The sequence below is a fragment of the Saccoglossus kowalevskii genome, chromosome 16 (genome assembly GCF_978046115.1).
Source record: "Saccoglossus kowalevskii chromosome 16, keSacKowa6.1, whole genome shotgun sequence".
In the NCBI taxonomy this organism is placed as follows: domain Eukaryota; kingdom Metazoa; phylum Hemichordata; class Enteropneusta; family Harrimaniidae; genus Saccoglossus; species Saccoglossus kowalevskii.
The window spans coordinates 12,024,191-12,040,855 of NC_140656.1; the positions used below are offsets into that span (position 1 = coordinate 12,024,191).

Consider the following 16,665-nt stretch of genomic DNA (forward strand, 5'->3'; position numbering starts at 1 on the left):
AAAATAAAATCCATTTTTTTCTTATATTTCACATTAAACTTTTCAAATATCAGTGAAAATAAATCCCATACAAAACACCCAAAAAGTCTTTTCAGCGCAAATTAATTCCAGCTAAAAGTATTTTACAGTAATTAATTTTGTGCAAACAATTAATTTTGTGCAAAAGTGACAAAAGTTGATTTTAGTGTTTAAAGGATTGGAAAAATGATAGCATATACCACATTATATAGAACATCATTGTATCTGTTCACTTTATGTATTGAATTGACCCAAAATATCGAACCAGTGTTAGTAATGAATGATATATTGAATAATCACTTTTTTTAAACAATAGAAGGATATTTACTTTTGAAGTCTGTGCATCTTCCACAAGTTTAACAATCTGTGCCAAGGTGGCATCAGCTCCAACATGAGTGGCTTCTATCAGTAGAGTTCCGTTTTGATTAACAGATCCACCAATCACATTCACACCTATAATCAAAGTAAAACAGCCATCACAATACATGGCCATGTAAAACAGTGGTGACCATTGTTTAAAACTCCTTTTAGATAAGGAAATACTGTAAAGATGTTTTATTTTCAATTGAAGTTTATTTTTCTATTTTCAATGAAGAGGTAAAGAGGTAAATGTGAAATAAAACTAACAGAAAGTAAATTTTATGATTTGATGAAATTAAGTAAAAATAAATGTTAACACTCATTGTGAGTTTCAGCGAAAAATTATTCACAGGTAAAATAAAGTCACCCACAGTATTATTATACATCTGTCACCGTAAGGCTATAAGTGCCGTAATTTGGCGATATTTTCATCCTACCATATTAGGAAATGCGAATTCCAAATATGGAATGATTACGCGCCTAAGCGTCCTCTAATAATAAAAACAAGCATGGCTGCCATCATGGTTTGACCGGAATCCACACAAAGAAGTTCGCTGATTCTGTTCTAAACATTTCAGATTTTGGCATTCCCATGATGTATCCTTGGAAGGAAAAGATGTACAATAATAAGGTTGTTACGAGGACACCTCAAAGTATAAACGATGACAGTACACAGTCGGTCGATACTCCTACTGTACTGCCTTCATGCATACTTTGAGGTATCCTCGTAATAACCTCATATTATATACAATTGCTAAATGGCTTTTTTTTATGGATACCGTATTTTCTCTATTAGAAGTGCACATAAAGTAAAAATCACATTGATTGTATACTACATAATTAAAATATGACTCGCTTTTACCATAGATACACCTCTATTACTTGTATAATACGTAAGACCATGTGCTACTGATGTGGAAGCAATTTCAAATGATGTTAACTGCATCGTTGTAAAGTGCATGCATTTCTTACTCTTCTTATTGACACTTTTGATGCCAAAGTCAACTTTTGTCATGTTCCACAAAATAAACCTGCCTAAGGGACGACGTCAAAAGATCGATGTCGGATAAAAAACTTATTTGCTTTAGTTTGGGGGTGGGGGGTTTTGATCTCAAAGAGTTTCTATCTTACAAAAACGATTTTATTTTTTATGAAGTCAAAAAAATCTTGGAGTAGTTGATATTCGTTTTTTTTTCTATCCAATCATGGACAAAAATAACAGAAAATGAAAAAAAATACATCCAAGACGAGAAAATGGTTTGGTCCGAGTGTAAAGTCTTTTTACACCCACCCAACAACCAACTGCTTTGCCATACTACTGTTCGATTATCAAATTGTATTTAATGGTCAATATTTATCAATTAAGTTTCAGTGAGGGGTAGGGGGTTTGGGAAAAAACTAGAGGAATTAAGTTTTTTATCCTACATTGAACTTTTGATGTTTTCTCTAATTTGTTTTTTATTTCTCAAGATCTATAGCCAATGGAACATAAAGTCAATTTGCTCCAAAATTAACAGAAATCATAGAAAAACACATAAAATGTGCAAAAACTTGCTCCAAACCTTCAGCAAGAAAAATGATGGCATTCAAAGAGTTGACGCATACTTTTTCATAAAATAAAAAAAAAAAGACCAATATTATAAAATATGCCTCGCAGTGACCAACATCACTTTTTCTTTTGTTTTTACAAACAAATTTTTCACTTTAATACCTGGCTTTTTCAGTACAGGCATAGATTCCCCAGTAATGAGTGATTCATCGGCCATGGACGTTCCGTCAATTACTTTACCATCCACAGGTATCTTGCCACCGGGGACAACCTTCAGAATATCACCTCTATGTACTAATTCAATATCAATGTGTTCCTCTGTAAGTATTTCTAGATTCTCGCCCAAGGTCACCAGGGTAGCATTCGTGGCTTGCAGAGATAATAACTTAGTGAGTGCATCAGATGTTCTAGCCTACAACAAAAAATGACAAATTAGTATTATTAGATTACTGCACTTAGACATGACTAGGTTGGTGACCTGAACCAAGATGTGCATTAGTATGACCTTTTACAAATAATACGTTAGCATGCAAAAACAATTATGCATTGCATGTGATGCAATCTGTGCTACTCTCTATACTCCTTGGGTGATAACTTAACTAAACTAAACTGCTCTAAACTGCTCTAAACTAAACTAAACTAAACTGCTCTAAACTGCTCTAAACTAAACTAAACTAAACTAAACTAAACTAAACTAAACTAAACTAAACTAAACTAAACTAAACTAAACTAAACTAAACTAAACTGCTCTAAACTAAACTAAACTAAACTAAACTAAACTAAACTGCTCTAAACTAAACTAAACTAAACTAAACTGCTCTAAACTAAACTAAACTAAACTAAACTAAACTAAACTAAACTAAACTAAACTAAACTGCTCTAAACTGCTTTAAACTAAACTAAACTAAACTAAACTAAACTAAACTAAACTAAACTAAAATGCCATCTAGTGCAATATAATCTCACCTTTGCAATGTGTTCCAGCCACCTGCCAAGCGAGATGAACACTAATAACATCGGTGGGGTGTCAAAGAATGTCATCGGACTGTAATTCAGTTGCTGACCAATAGCAATCAAGACAACAATGCACGAATACAGATATGCAATACTAGTCGCTAACATTATTAATACGTCCATGTTGGTTGATCCGTGCTTCAAAGCTTTGTACGCATTGATGTAGAAGTAACGGCCGCCTATAAACTATAATAGAAATGAAATAGAGGTTGAACACAAGGCTGCGACAGAATACTTTTCTTTACTGAAAGGATGAACTTTTAAAATACTATCACAAGAAAATCTTTCTTACTTAAAGGGCAGTGGTCGACGCGCCATGTTATGTTTGATATGCGAGTCATAGCGACATATACAATGTGTGTAAATTACATTGTTTGTTTACATGAAATTCAAACACACTCTGCTTCACGACTACCGCCCTTTAAGTTCCCATTGATATATCGGTGGGGATAAATTACACATACTCATTGCAGACAAAAAAACATATAATATAATGTTATATAATATTATTTTTTTTATCATAGTTTGTTTCAATATGACTATGCATTGTCTTAAATAATTTTGAATACAAACAAGTTTTGGGGTTGAAACAACAGTGGGAAATCAGTCTACCTAACATCCTTGATAATTTTTGTTAATTATTTTAAGGGGCATAATTCCCAGCTTTATTCAAAGTAATTCAGATATTTTAGTATAAAAACAAATGCCTCATCTCAGAAAAAAAGTGCTGCATTTAGACGTGAATAGATTCATAAAACATGCAAGATAACAGAAAATCTTAGCTGGCTTTTGTCCAAGTATATTGTACAGGTGTATGTCTAAAATCAATGATTCACTGAGACAAATATGAACTGCCTTTATATTATATATTAATTGTGTGACTACTGTATTATCTGAAAAGTAAAAAAAAAACGCCCTCTATGAATAGCTATCATGTTGCAAGCTCTGCTTTGAATGCAAATCAACTTAAATAGTCAGTTAGTTGGTTGGTGTCCAGTGGAGAGAGAAGTCAACAGTACTGTTGCCTCCCGAGAATCTACAATTTCAAACACTGCAATCTTTGTTTTGAAGTGCGTTTTTAAATTAGTATTATAAAAGCTCTATCATTCTGTTCTAATAGCTGAAACAAATTTTTGTGAATTTTCATTTGTCAAATGAACTGTTTGTCAAAAACAGAATACATATTTTTTTAGTACAATTTTCCTTTCAAAATGTGGATGCAACGTTTTGCTTTTTATGTATTTGTTATGTATTGTTTTTGATTTGATAAACAGATTTTTTATCAGCTTCAGATCTTGATCAAAGTTTGGCACCCAGTTCATAGGAGTGCTTATATAGATTTTCTGACATCTTGTTTTCTGTAAAGATTTTATTGGTAGGTTTGCAAATGTGTATCAGACTGTGCAAAAACTCTCTCCATGAGTTGGTTTTAGTATTCCCCATGTGGATTTGAGAGATACATTACCAATGATATTATTACAAGATAAATGATTTGCTTCATTCAACACAGACAACAATGCATGTTTCCACTGAGATCAGTGACCTTTGAATGTGTATCACCAGTGATCAGTCAAGTAGAGACAGTCAAAATATTTTATCAGATTTTCTCAATTTTTGCATGATATTTTCATATAGGACATCTGTCATTCATACTCAGGGAAGACTTTATACTGATGAATAAGGTGACCAAGTTTGATAAAGTTTAGAGTAGAATTAGTAAGGTTATTGTGCACACAAAAACAATTATTAACGGACGAACGGAAATCTTTCCCTTAAATATACCTTTCCCTTCCATCTTTGATGGTACGGGCAAGGTAAAAATTGAAAAAAAAAATGTTTTATTTTTTTCTGCCAAATGTTCAACCAACCAGATTGATCAAATTTTGACAAAATCTTTGAAACAGATTTTATTTTGTTTAATGAACTTACTGCACATGCTTGTTTTGTTCCAATGCATAATAAATTTACACTACAGGTCCATGTAAATGATTATTTTTTTTTTTTAAATCATCGAACACAACAGGTAGAATAAAGACAGTTATTGACACTCACCTGCACAGGTGTTGCACATAAGAAAAGAAGCAAGTTTTCCAGCGACATTCCAGGGAACACCAGTATATGGTTACCAGTTATCATGAAATACAACATGATAACAATAACTGGTACACCAAAACACAATGAAATCAGAAATGAATTACGCCACCTATAACAAGACAAAAATATATACATCAGGGGTTTAGATTATAGTCCTCATCTCTGCGTCTTGAAAGATTTACCTTATTTTAGAACATGTCGGACTCTGATTAATGATAAATCAATATATAAATTTGACGTTCGAATCCTGGCATTTACCAAAGCATGTTGGACGCAAGCCCACGAGGGAATATACTGGTGAGTGTTGACTTACTTGCGTATTGTCTGCTTGTGTGCCAGCATGGTGGATGCACTTCCATCTTTGCTTGGTAGAGAAACGTCAAACCCTGCGTCCTCTATTGCTTTCATAATGTCCCGAGGACCAATTACGGATGGGTTGAACTTAAAAGAACCTCGACTGGTTGCCAGGGAAACAGAGGCATAGTGAACTCCATCAATTGCCATGACGATAGACTCAATGGAATTTACACAGGATACACACGACATCCCTAGAATCTGTTGAAAAGAAATAAAACATCAAAGGTAAGTTATAAACATTTGCCAATAAAAAAAAACATGTAGAATCATAGACCCTCCAGTCTATTGGAGGGTCTATGGTAGAATATACCAATTATCATCATGATTGCAACAGTTGCTATGGAGGAAGTGATGTCACTATGGTTGCTATAGAGGAAGTGACATCACCAAGTCAAATGAAAGTTGAAAACAACTTGATCAATCATAATATGTTAACATATGCATTACTCAAATTGTTTCTACAGCAATTGAAAACGTAATCCTTGAATGAGGATGAAGGTTTTCCAGGGTAAATATTTTATAATTTTCATAAAAAATATTCACTGTATTTTCAGATAATATTTTAATCTATGGTTTCACATAAAAAAGGTGTGTTGGTATGCACTGAGCTCTTTTCAACCAAATTTGGATTTAGTGACCTGAATTTTGTCAAGTTACATTTTTACCAATATGCCTGTATGTGACCATCCAAATTTCCATCCCTTTCAACCCCAAACTAATTCATAAAATGATGTGTTCCTTCCACAGGTTCAATGAACTTGAAGAATAGATGCAGGTTCACAAGTACACCAATCACCAAAATTAAGTTTTTACTATTTATGTATCTAGACAGTGTTGGTTACATACTGTTATTTTCAAGCTCAACTAGAGAATATTTCTTTTGAAAAAAAAGGTGATTTTTAAATATTAAAACACTAAGGGTGGATATGAATGTTCTCCTACATGATTTTTATGTTCATAAATGGACATATTTCTGTTTGGCTCTTCACTTTTTATAGCTTCTAGAGTTTGTGTTCATTGAATTTGAAATTTGTGTGTATGTACCCAGAAGGAGGCGTGTTTCTCAAAAAAAGAGCTTAAAGTTGTTTTATATTTTGTTTTTGTTTGTAACGCTTAGTTTCATTGTTTTCAACAATCCTAGACAAGACAGTTTTACAGACAAAGTAGTACAGATTGAATACGGTTGTGAAATGTTAATTATTAAATAGTAAATTATATAAAAATTCTAGCACCATCTTTTATAAATCCAATTTAATAATTATTTATTTGTTTGTTTGTTTGTTTATGTATTTATTCTTTCATTTATTTATTTACAGATTTGCATTTACAATGATACATTATTTTTTCATTTTCACATTTTTTAGTATGTTCCATTGGTGGTCGAGCTTTGAAACTTTAACAGTGTGAAACAAAGACTGTATACATATAATAAAAAAGCAAAAACATCATGTGAGTCAGCATAAACATGCATCTATAATACCTTAGCAATATCTGATTGTAAATTCATTTCAAAGGGGCAGTGGCGTCAGCATAACTATCATGTTGGTGAAAAAAAAATGGGCTTATAAATGCCATCACTCGGCAGTCATGTAACAAACAGCAATTCAATACATACATGTACATGTAGAGTGGTTTGCTGACTGACTCACCATTAAATCTAAAGTACCACCAGTTGATTCACTTTCATCAACAGATGATTCAAACCCCATGTCTTCAATCATCTCTGCAATCTGTGATGGATCAAGTACCACAGGATTATACTTCACTTCAGCTTTACCAGCCATCAATGCCACCAACACATACTCAATACCTGTCAAAAAATACACAAATAGAATGCAGCCAATTAAAGAAAAAAAGTAAATTTACTCTTGACCACCATGACCTTTGACCTATTACATAACATGTACAACACATGCACAATTCCATGATACTGAATAAGGAACAGACCATTAAATTTCCCAAGGGAGGCTTGTGGGTTGATTATTTGTTTGAAATGCTTAATCCTGCTCCCCCCCCCCTGCATGGTCTAATGGTCTAGTCCTAATAGATATCCATGTGCAAAGATGTAAAGATGTCTGCTATCAGTACAGACATCAGAACACCAGGTGACTAGAGCACATAACAATGTACAGCTAAAACAAAACAGTCACATCTCAATCAAGTCCCACCAAAAACATCAAATGGTTTGTGTTGTGAAATATACCAACCAGGTCATCAAAAAGTCTGATCAGCTGCTATCACACAAAGATTCAAAACCCAAATGATTGATTGCATTGGCCAATATGTGACAAACACCTGGTCAAGGACCTATTAATTAGACAATGTACTGGTATATGCAAATTGTAAGCTTGGAAAGTCATCACTGATTGGTTGAAATTTTAAATGTTCAGTCATGAGCAGTCATCTCAATTCAGTGTAGAAACTAATGCACTGTTCATTTCTTAAGCAATACTATAAAAACATCTAGAAATAACTACATGCTTTTTTAGCAAATTTGGCTCAATGCACAAATTAACAGAATTTTAATTTAGTGCCAACAATGTAATTATGAGAATATAGCTACATCTCAAATTTGCAAAATTACAGATTAGCTAAATCAATTAAGGATACTATGAATGAATAATATTTCTGGGATAAATTTGGTATAATATTCAGCAGTTATTTCTTTTAAACTGCATGTGTCAACAGAATATACAGTACAACATATGTGATAAGTGACTGTCCAACAATATATATGTTTTAACATTCAGTTTTATAAACTGATAATGGTCAAGTAATAATAGTTTAATTGTAAATAACTTCACATTAAAATTCAAACATTTGTTAATATATGTATAAATGGGGAAATGATATTCCATATTTTAGGCTTTTTTGTATATCATATTCTTATGTAGACATATGCCCCAGTGAACCTGATGGATCAGCCATTGAGCATAAATATCATGATACAAGTTTCCTGGTCATATTGTGAATGTATTCAAATGGATTAAAAGTGGCAATTTGGATTTTTTTTTCAATTTCAGTTTCTCCATTTTTTGGTTTCAATTTTCAGTATTCCAATGATCTTGACCCATAATAATAATAATAATAATAATAATGTAATGATAAAAATTCATATCCTCAATTTGGATGGATTTTCATAAATATAGTGCCCAAATAAAGAGAGTTGTCATAGCAACAGCCCTCCATAGTGTTATCAGTACCTGTATGTTTCATTAGGTTCTTCTCGATGGTATTAACGCAAGATGCACAAGTCATGCCTTCAACTTTCAAAATACATTTTTCCGATTTTGCCCTTTCTGGGATTTCAATAATGACATTTGGGTGTTCGTTTTCGCTGTTGTTGTTGGTGATGTTAAAACGGACAACAGGTTCCCTCGGCACCGGTGATTCGTCAGTGCGATTCTCATTTGATTCTACCAGGTCTGCAAAAATATACATTTATACAGGTATAACAGAGTGCAAGACAGTATGATGCTGTGGATGTGTTGTCATATCTATGCAGTGTTATACTCTATACAACATACAAGAGGTTTACCATGCTTGGCCACTGAAATGCCATGCAGGGCACCTTTAACCTTCTCACCACCAGTTTCCTTATTTCATCACAAATTCACAAACTAGTCCCATTTATAGTCTGTACTTTCCTTTAGAAAATTTGAGACAAAATTAGATAAATTTTTGAGTAAAAACTGAAAATTGACTCAAATTGTGTCTGTTGGCTCCAAAATTAGGGTTCATTTCCAGAAATATTGAAGAATACAAGAAAAAAAGGGCAGAAAAACTTGGACAAGAAAGTCCGCTGGTGAAAAGGTTAAAAAACAATAAATGATATTTATATGTGAATTATTTCTATTAATTACAATAAAATAAGTATGCAAATTACTATTATTATTACTAATTATCATTATGCAACTAGCAACCATATTTGGGCATGTACCTTGGGAGAACACTGGATATAAAACCATGCCCACAGCTCGGCTGATGTTTTTTTATAAAGCCTACCATATTTGTTGTATTAGAAGCACATCATTAATAGAGGCATATGTGAGACAACACATTGGTATGAATGGGGTTTCAAGTTCAAGTACCATCCTCACACTAAACCATGTAAAGTTGTTTTACAGGTCACTTAAGGTAACATTTTTATGAGCACAATTTTTCTTGCCAAGATTTTACGTGGTTTTCTATATCTTTATTTATCATTTTAGACTAATAACGTACCTACTAGTAGTACCTACTGGCTAAAATTCTTGATCAAAATTTTATAAAAAATATGAAAACATTTTGTGAATGATGAGATAAGTTGACTCTGACGCTTGATATGTATATACTGTGGAATACTTTATTTTAGCTGGAATTAATTTTCGTTGAAAAGACTTTTTGGGTATTTTGTATGGAATGTATTTTCACTGATTTTTGATGAGTTTAATGTGAAATATATGAAAAAAGTTATAGTCGCTGGATTCTATTTTCACTGCATCATTACTTCAGCGAAAATTAGTTGCAAGCGAAAATAAAGTATTTACAGTAGATAAAATATGATACATGCAAGGTGCCTAACTTTTAGATACTTGTGAATGTGAAATATGTTTACAGAAGTTACAAATCTCGATTTTATCTGATTCAGCACCAAAGACAACTTTTGTCACCTTTACAAAATAATTCACATAATTTGTTTTCTATTTTTCAACAATTTTGCTCGAGACCATAGCCAATAGGAAATTATATCCATTTGATCCAAAATTAACAAAAAAAATTATAGAAAAGTACCGGTAGATAAAAAGGTATAAAATGGTGCACCAAAATGTTGGTTGAGAAAATTATGACATTCACAAACATAGAATCTAATGAAGGTTGCCATGGTGATATAAACACAGTTACAGACAGTAATAATAGACACATGCATGTATACTAGTTTCCATACACCTCACATACAACAGTTTAAATTAAAACAACTAATTTCTTTTGTTTTTTTACCATCACAATCTGATAACAGAGATCTTCGTTCCCATGGCGATGACGTCTTCATATGTACACAAGGTGAATTTTTGGCAATAGCTTTGATGGAGAAGGCCAGAGTAAGAGAAATATTGTTAAGGTTAGTTTGCAAGTTAGCATCCAGTAATGTTATTAGTATATGTAAGTATTGGACAGAGTACAGTGAAGGACACAAAGCTGGGATTGTTATAAATGTCTTTGTAAGTTGTGCAAACCTCCCCTCTGATTGGTTATTGATTACATAGTTAGATTCCTTTGTTTCACCTGTTTGACCTGTGGTGAACTCTGGGCTAGGCAGGCTATTGTCTTCAGTTCTGCATGTGCTTCTGAAGAGTGAAGACGTCTCTGTGTCTACTCTGAATTGCCCTGCCCTGCCGCGTTGAGTTTTTTGAAACTTGCTAGGTTTGCTAACATTTGTACACCGGTCCGGGAAGGTGCCACTAAACGAGGTAAGGAAGGTTTTCTTTTTCATTGTTGGCTTCATCAGCATGAAATTATTGGCAGTGATTTGTTACAAGTTTGAGTACTCGTGTGAACTCCGATTTTATCACTCTTACTTTGGGTTATTATTGCAAGTCTGTAAATGTTAGTATTCGTTAAGACTTATTTCTTTGAAAATTGTTTTATTATTTATACTATTTGCCACCCATTTTTTTTGTGCCCAAACACATTACGTACATGTGGTCAGCTGCACGTTCAATAGAGCACATGGTATGCAGTTTGTGCTTTGGCTTGTCAAAATGGTTGACAAATATTTCAGTTAGCATTGTTATTTATTGTTACATATTTTATTTGCCGTATATTTATTGGTTGTATTGCTCGATTTTTCTGCACATATTAAGAGAAATGTATATTTAATTTACTGTACATTTTATGATGAGAATTGTTTGATTTACTTCGAATATTATAGTTTCCCTATTTTGTTTTGTATATTTTAGAACCATATTCTGGAGATTTGCTAACCTGTTCTGATTCCGTAACTATTGACCATATGGAATAAATATACGATATAACCAGAGTACGCGTTTCTAGTTGGTGGTGTAAGAGACTGTAATACCTGTGGGAGCTTGTGATGCCTACAGTTTTTATAAAGCAACCTATGTTTTCATAAATCAAAATGGGTGTTACAATTCAAATTGACCAATCCAGAAATGGCTTTTGTGACATCATTATTAGTTCTAATTAATATTAATGAGTAAGTTTAACATTATCTGATCTGCAAGCACCTCTTTTTGAATAAGTGCATAGTCACATTTACTATGTCACATCACGGTTACTAGAAGAACTGTGGTCACATGCACACACATAATGGGCTTGGACAATGTTTAGCTCTTACGGCAATCACTATTAAATATTTGAATGAAAGCTGATTATCAGTAATTACTATTTTTATAATACATTTATAAACAAAGCCCCAGCTTTGTGCCCTCCACTGTATCCATGTAGTTACAGCCGAGGATTACATTAGCATAAGTGAATCCCAATATGTAAAATGAGAAACAAAATTCATTTGGTATAACTTTATCACAAATTGGTCCCTGTCTCAAAATGAGTCTCTCCCTGTACTGGGCGTCCCATTATTAGAATCACTAAAGTTTGTTACAGATGAACCTGCTATTATCTGAGGTCAATTCATGCCTAAGTTTTTTCAGATTATTATTTGATTACATAATGTATGAATAAAATGACAAGTAGTTTGGAGCACTACAGAAATAATTAAATTTAATCTAGGAATGATACAGTACAGGAAATGTGATTGGCTTATTATGTTAGCCAATCAGGTCAATACACATTTCATTTAGGACCTGCATCCCATTGCAGTTGAAAATTTAAAAATTTATTTTGATTACCCAGTAAACATTTTATAAAATATGTTTGGTTAAATATTAAATTTCCATGACAACTTCTTTGTTTTGACATTGCAGCTGACATTGTGTTAATTCCATTGACTGTTATTCATTATTATACTTTAGTACGTTACACTGGTATTTAAAATTATTTCAACTTTCCAATGGGAGCGAGATGATATTACATTCCAAAAGACAGTAGACAGAATCTATACCATTAACAGGTGGTTGAACAATTTAAGGCCTTTCTATTCGGTTTCAGATAAATAATAACAAAATAAATTATTAGAGATCAACCTTCATGATATTGTGTTCCTTGCTGATTTCAAATTACACGAGAACCCTATTTTATGCAAATTGAAGAAAATGGTGAAATATTGCAGCACAATTTCTGCTGCAACAATCTCAGATTAGAAAATACCAAACGTTTCTAGCATGGAAATATAACAGTTTACCACAATTTGTTGATTTTAAGGCATTCATGAGGACAAAATTATGCAAAAGTAAAAATTTCATGATTCACTGACCCACGAAGTTCACGAAAATTGGTTTCTCATGGCCAGTGTGCATTTTTTAAAACTCAGCAATGGTTTATAACCTGTTTAGTGTTATATGTTGTTAAATAACAATTTTCAGAGTGTGACCTATAGTTTTCAGATTATTTTTTGGATTTATGTGTATTTAAAATTAGTATAGGCTAGCAAGAGCACTGTGCAACAAAAAGGTATGTAGTTATTGTATTAGGAAAGTATAATTGCGATGCATTCTGTCTTGGATTCACCGTATGAAGAGTGGTTTGAATGTATATGAAGGGTGTAATCAGAGCATAGCATGCAATCAAAGTAAAGTTTAGTTGCTAGAGATAAAGATCACCAGAGGACATACTTAACACAGTAGCTAAATACTGTGTCATATACAGTTGGAAACTGTGTTAGGAAAACAATCAATAAATAGCGTTTTTTGTTGTTGTTTTTTTCACTTACCTTCCACCCGAGCATCGTACCCCATGTTGTGTATCAATTCTCGTAACTCTTCCGGGCTGACTTTTTCTGGGAAATAGTCAATTTGCGCTCTTTTCTTCTCAAGTGAGATATCAGCCGATCTGACGCCATCTTGTTTTGTGAGTTGTCCCTCGATTGCAGTCACACATGCCACACACTTCATTCCATCCACGAAAATGTTTGTCGTTTCTGGTGGAAGTGTACTCCTGCCTGTGAGGGCAGCATTCAGTTGTTCCGGTGTGATGCCTCTGCTTAAAACAGTCTGTAGTAATGCTGAGTTTCGTTTGGATGACATTATCAGGGATGTTCTAGGTGAGACAAGTTCTGATGTTGACAAGTCTTCGAGAGATGCAAGAAGCGGCTGACCTTCGGCATAGTTGTCACTAGGGATCATAATGAGCGGTTTGTCTTCGAGAAGCGATGTGTCATATCCAATTCCAGTTATAGCATCATTGACAACCTCTGCTGTTGTGTAGTCTGAACGATAGATGACACGTACTTGGCTTTCACTCAGGAAGGGGGTGATTTCTTTGACGCCAAGCTGTCCTGTCAACGTACTCTTGATTGTTTCGGCGCACAACCTGCATTTCATACCCCATACTCGAATGTCTGCTACCCTGTCTAAGTGGACGGTGTCTTCCACGTTTTTCTGACGGTACGATAACAACTGGGGAAACATCGTCCAGTTTTGTCTGAAATGAAATAAAATTACAATAATGTAAACACTTATTGCACAGTTATGTGTACACATCAATTAAAAAATTAATTTGCAGTGTATATTAATTTGCACAGCTAGTAATAATGATGATTAAATAATATCCTTTTAATTTGCAATTTACCATCACAACTTTAAATTATAACTTTTTAGTTTGTGTTTGAAGCTTTTGTGCATAACTTATCGCAGGAATAATTTATGGCTAGAGAAATTTTGTTTACATCGTCTCATTATAAACACTGCTGTTTTGAGTAATCACAAAACAAAATCGTACAAGAATTAATTACACCAAAATTTTAACCTTTTCTTCTTCAAAAAAAAACCCATTTGATCAAGTCATGTAGGCAATGAGAATTTATGAATAGTTGGTCCAGAATTGAAAAAGAAATACATGAAAATCACATAAAAATGCACAAATTGCGACACCAACATTTTGGCGGGAAAATTCAAAAATCTAAATCAAATAATTCTCACTGTATCTTATTACCATATTTTCTCTATTAAAAGTACATCTCCAATAAACAACATTTTAGTGAGACAATTAAAGTCACGCCTGTAACTTTTGCATTGTAACCTGTTCCCCCAGGTTAATGGGGTATATTATTTTTAGAGAATTGGAAATAAAATAATAATAATATAAACCCAAAATTGTATTTGTTTCTCCTGAATCATTAAAATATGACTTAAATTCCCATGGAAACCACGTGTACATAAGTGCATGCATTTTAATTGAGCAAAGTAATAATCCATGCAGTGTGAAAAGCAATTATTTTTACTACCATGGATTAATTGAGCTTTTACGGAGAATAAATCAGCGAGGATGTGTTCCTGATTGGAATTCTCAATTTTTTAACAGACTGCTATAAGATTTGTTGTAACAATGATAGAAGAAAAGAGTTCTGATTCATCAGTCTGCACATTTAAAGACCATGCAAGCTTTCGTGCATTTTTCTTGCTCAAGGCATTGCCTGGATGCTTACAATATAGTGAAACACCAACATGTGCAGCTGGTACAGGAAAAACTATGTATGCATGACGATCAAGCACAGACCTCTATAGGGTCATTGAATCAAGTTATATAAAGCTACTGTACGTATTTTCTCTATTAGTAGTGCATATGTTTAAATGATTTAGGTGATTTTAACCTTTTCACTACCAGTTTCCATTTTTCATCACAAGTTCACAAAACAGTCCCATTATAGTCTGCACTTTGCTTCAGAAGATTTGGACAATAATAACCAAAATTTTGAGTAAAAACTAGAGTGAGAAAGTCTGGTGGTGAAAAGGTGGTCAAAATGAGTCTCATTTTAATGAATTTGCAAATGTCTGTGTTCTTTTATCAGATCTGTGCATTTTACCGAGATTGAGTACACAACCTCTCAGTACATCAGCTTGTAAAACCATGCAATTCAGACAAGGGTGTTAAACATGGTTGTAGATATTTTCAAACTGAAGAAGTGTGTACCGGGTAATATTGAAAAAAAAAAACAGAAATATTCAAAAGCGTAACTATTTTTATTTCTCATCAATAAAAAGAGACATCAATAAATGTGGATTGACAGCATTTGAATAAGGTCATCACCGGTGGGTGAATTGATGGAATAAAAATAAATGATTATTTTATCAAAAATCAGACAGTCGAACTAAAAAAGATTATGACAACATTGAATAATTTATCATCGATCTCGAGAGACTATAATTATGATTAAGTGAAGATCACTCAAGGGTACCACGAGACACATTTTAAAGTATATTTGCATGAACGGACATTGATATTCTGTGAACTACTTAAAGATATAAATCATAACAGCTGAAAACACAAAAATAAAAATGTAGGACATAATAATAAAATTCAACAGTGTAATTTCTGATGTTTTAGGTACAGTTCTCTTAAGATATTGTTGTATGTGTGTAAGGTATGGGGGGGTAAAGGGGGTAATACTGGTTCAAATGTCAAATCACTGAGAGAGACTTCATTGAAAGTTTGGGCTTTGTTAAACTTTTCAAAACTCAGTAGTTTCTCTTAATTTTTTGATTGGAAGTCAAGTTTAACTAGGATTCAATAAGCCTTATGTATGACCTCTAAAGGTCACACATCCTGGCATTACATATGACCTCTAAAGGTCACACATCCTGGCATTACGTATGACCTCTAAAGGTCACACATCCTGGTATTTTCTATAAGGGAGCCAGCATGACAGAAAGATATTTTTCAGGATAAGTAACAAAATTTTCCAATATAAGTCAATTTTTGCCAAGTTAAACTTTCTTGAGTGACCCAATTTTGCGCAACAAATATCAATGGAGGACTTAAAAGTGCTTTTAAAATGTTTTTCTATTTTATGAATTTCTAATTCCTAGTCAATAAAATAGACCATTTTCCGTTGACTGAGTTCCCGCGTTATGCGTGAAATTGAATGAAAAAACAGGACAAACAAAGGTCATTGTAGCGTTGTAGCGGCTTCAGAACATCGCATGGGATTCGTCAAACATAATGCGCTGTACACATGTGATGATGGTTAATTTCAATTAAGTTAGGGTGTCTCAACGCAATGTTCCCCTCAAGAATCGCCATTATGACATTGAGCTATAAAAAAATAATTATAAATTAAATCAAATCGTTTGATCTTTATGACAGACGTTCAGTCCGCGCCTTTCACGCAATATGCAAAATCTCGTGGTGAACGGAAAATCACCTATTGCAGAGAG

The 16,665-nt window shown here is 33.3% G+C and overlaps 1 protein-coding gene and 1 long non-coding RNA gene across 3 annotated transcripts in view; one reads left to right on the forward strand and one right to left on the reverse strand.

The window, feature by feature from the left end:
• LOC100372541 (copper-transporting ATPase 1-like) overlaps nucleotides 1-16,665 on the reverse strand; it is a 40,826-nt gene that overhangs the window by 12,286 nt on the left and 11,875 nt on the right. Inside the window, exons 2-10 of one of the 2 annotated variants that reach the window (XM_085491041.1) lie at nucleotides 13,224-13,933; nucleotides 10,373-10,453; nucleotides 8,596-8,817; nucleotides 7,042-7,202; nucleotides 5,349-5,590; nucleotides 4,994-5,144; nucleotides 2,894-3,127; nucleotides 2,090-2,339; nucleotides 347-471 (exon numbers count right to left, since the gene is read on the reverse strand). In XM_085491041.1, the coding sequence (XP_085347167.1) occupies nucleotides 347-471; nucleotides 2,090-2,339; nucleotides 2,894-3,127; nucleotides 4,994-5,144; nucleotides 5,349-5,590; nucleotides 7,042-7,202; nucleotides 8,596-8,817; nucleotides 10,373-10,453; nucleotides 13,224-13,920 (2,163 nt within the window). In that variant the 5' untranslated portion in view covers nucleotides 13,921-13,933. The remainder of the gene's footprint in view (nucleotides 1-346; nucleotides 472-2,089; nucleotides 2,340-2,893; nucleotides 3,128-4,993; nucleotides 5,145-5,348; nucleotides 5,591-7,041; nucleotides 7,203-8,595; nucleotides 8,818-10,372; nucleotides 10,454-13,223; nucleotides 13,934-16,665) is intronic. The other variant, XM_085491042.1, reaches the window with a different exon arrangement.
• Nucleotides 10,749-11,411, forward strand: LOC144360533 (uncharacterized). Its single transcript, XR_013422263.2, has 2 exons — nucleotides 10,749-10,842; nucleotides 11,332-11,411. It is a non-coding gene; the product is annotated as an uncharacterized LOC144360533 (long non-coding RNA).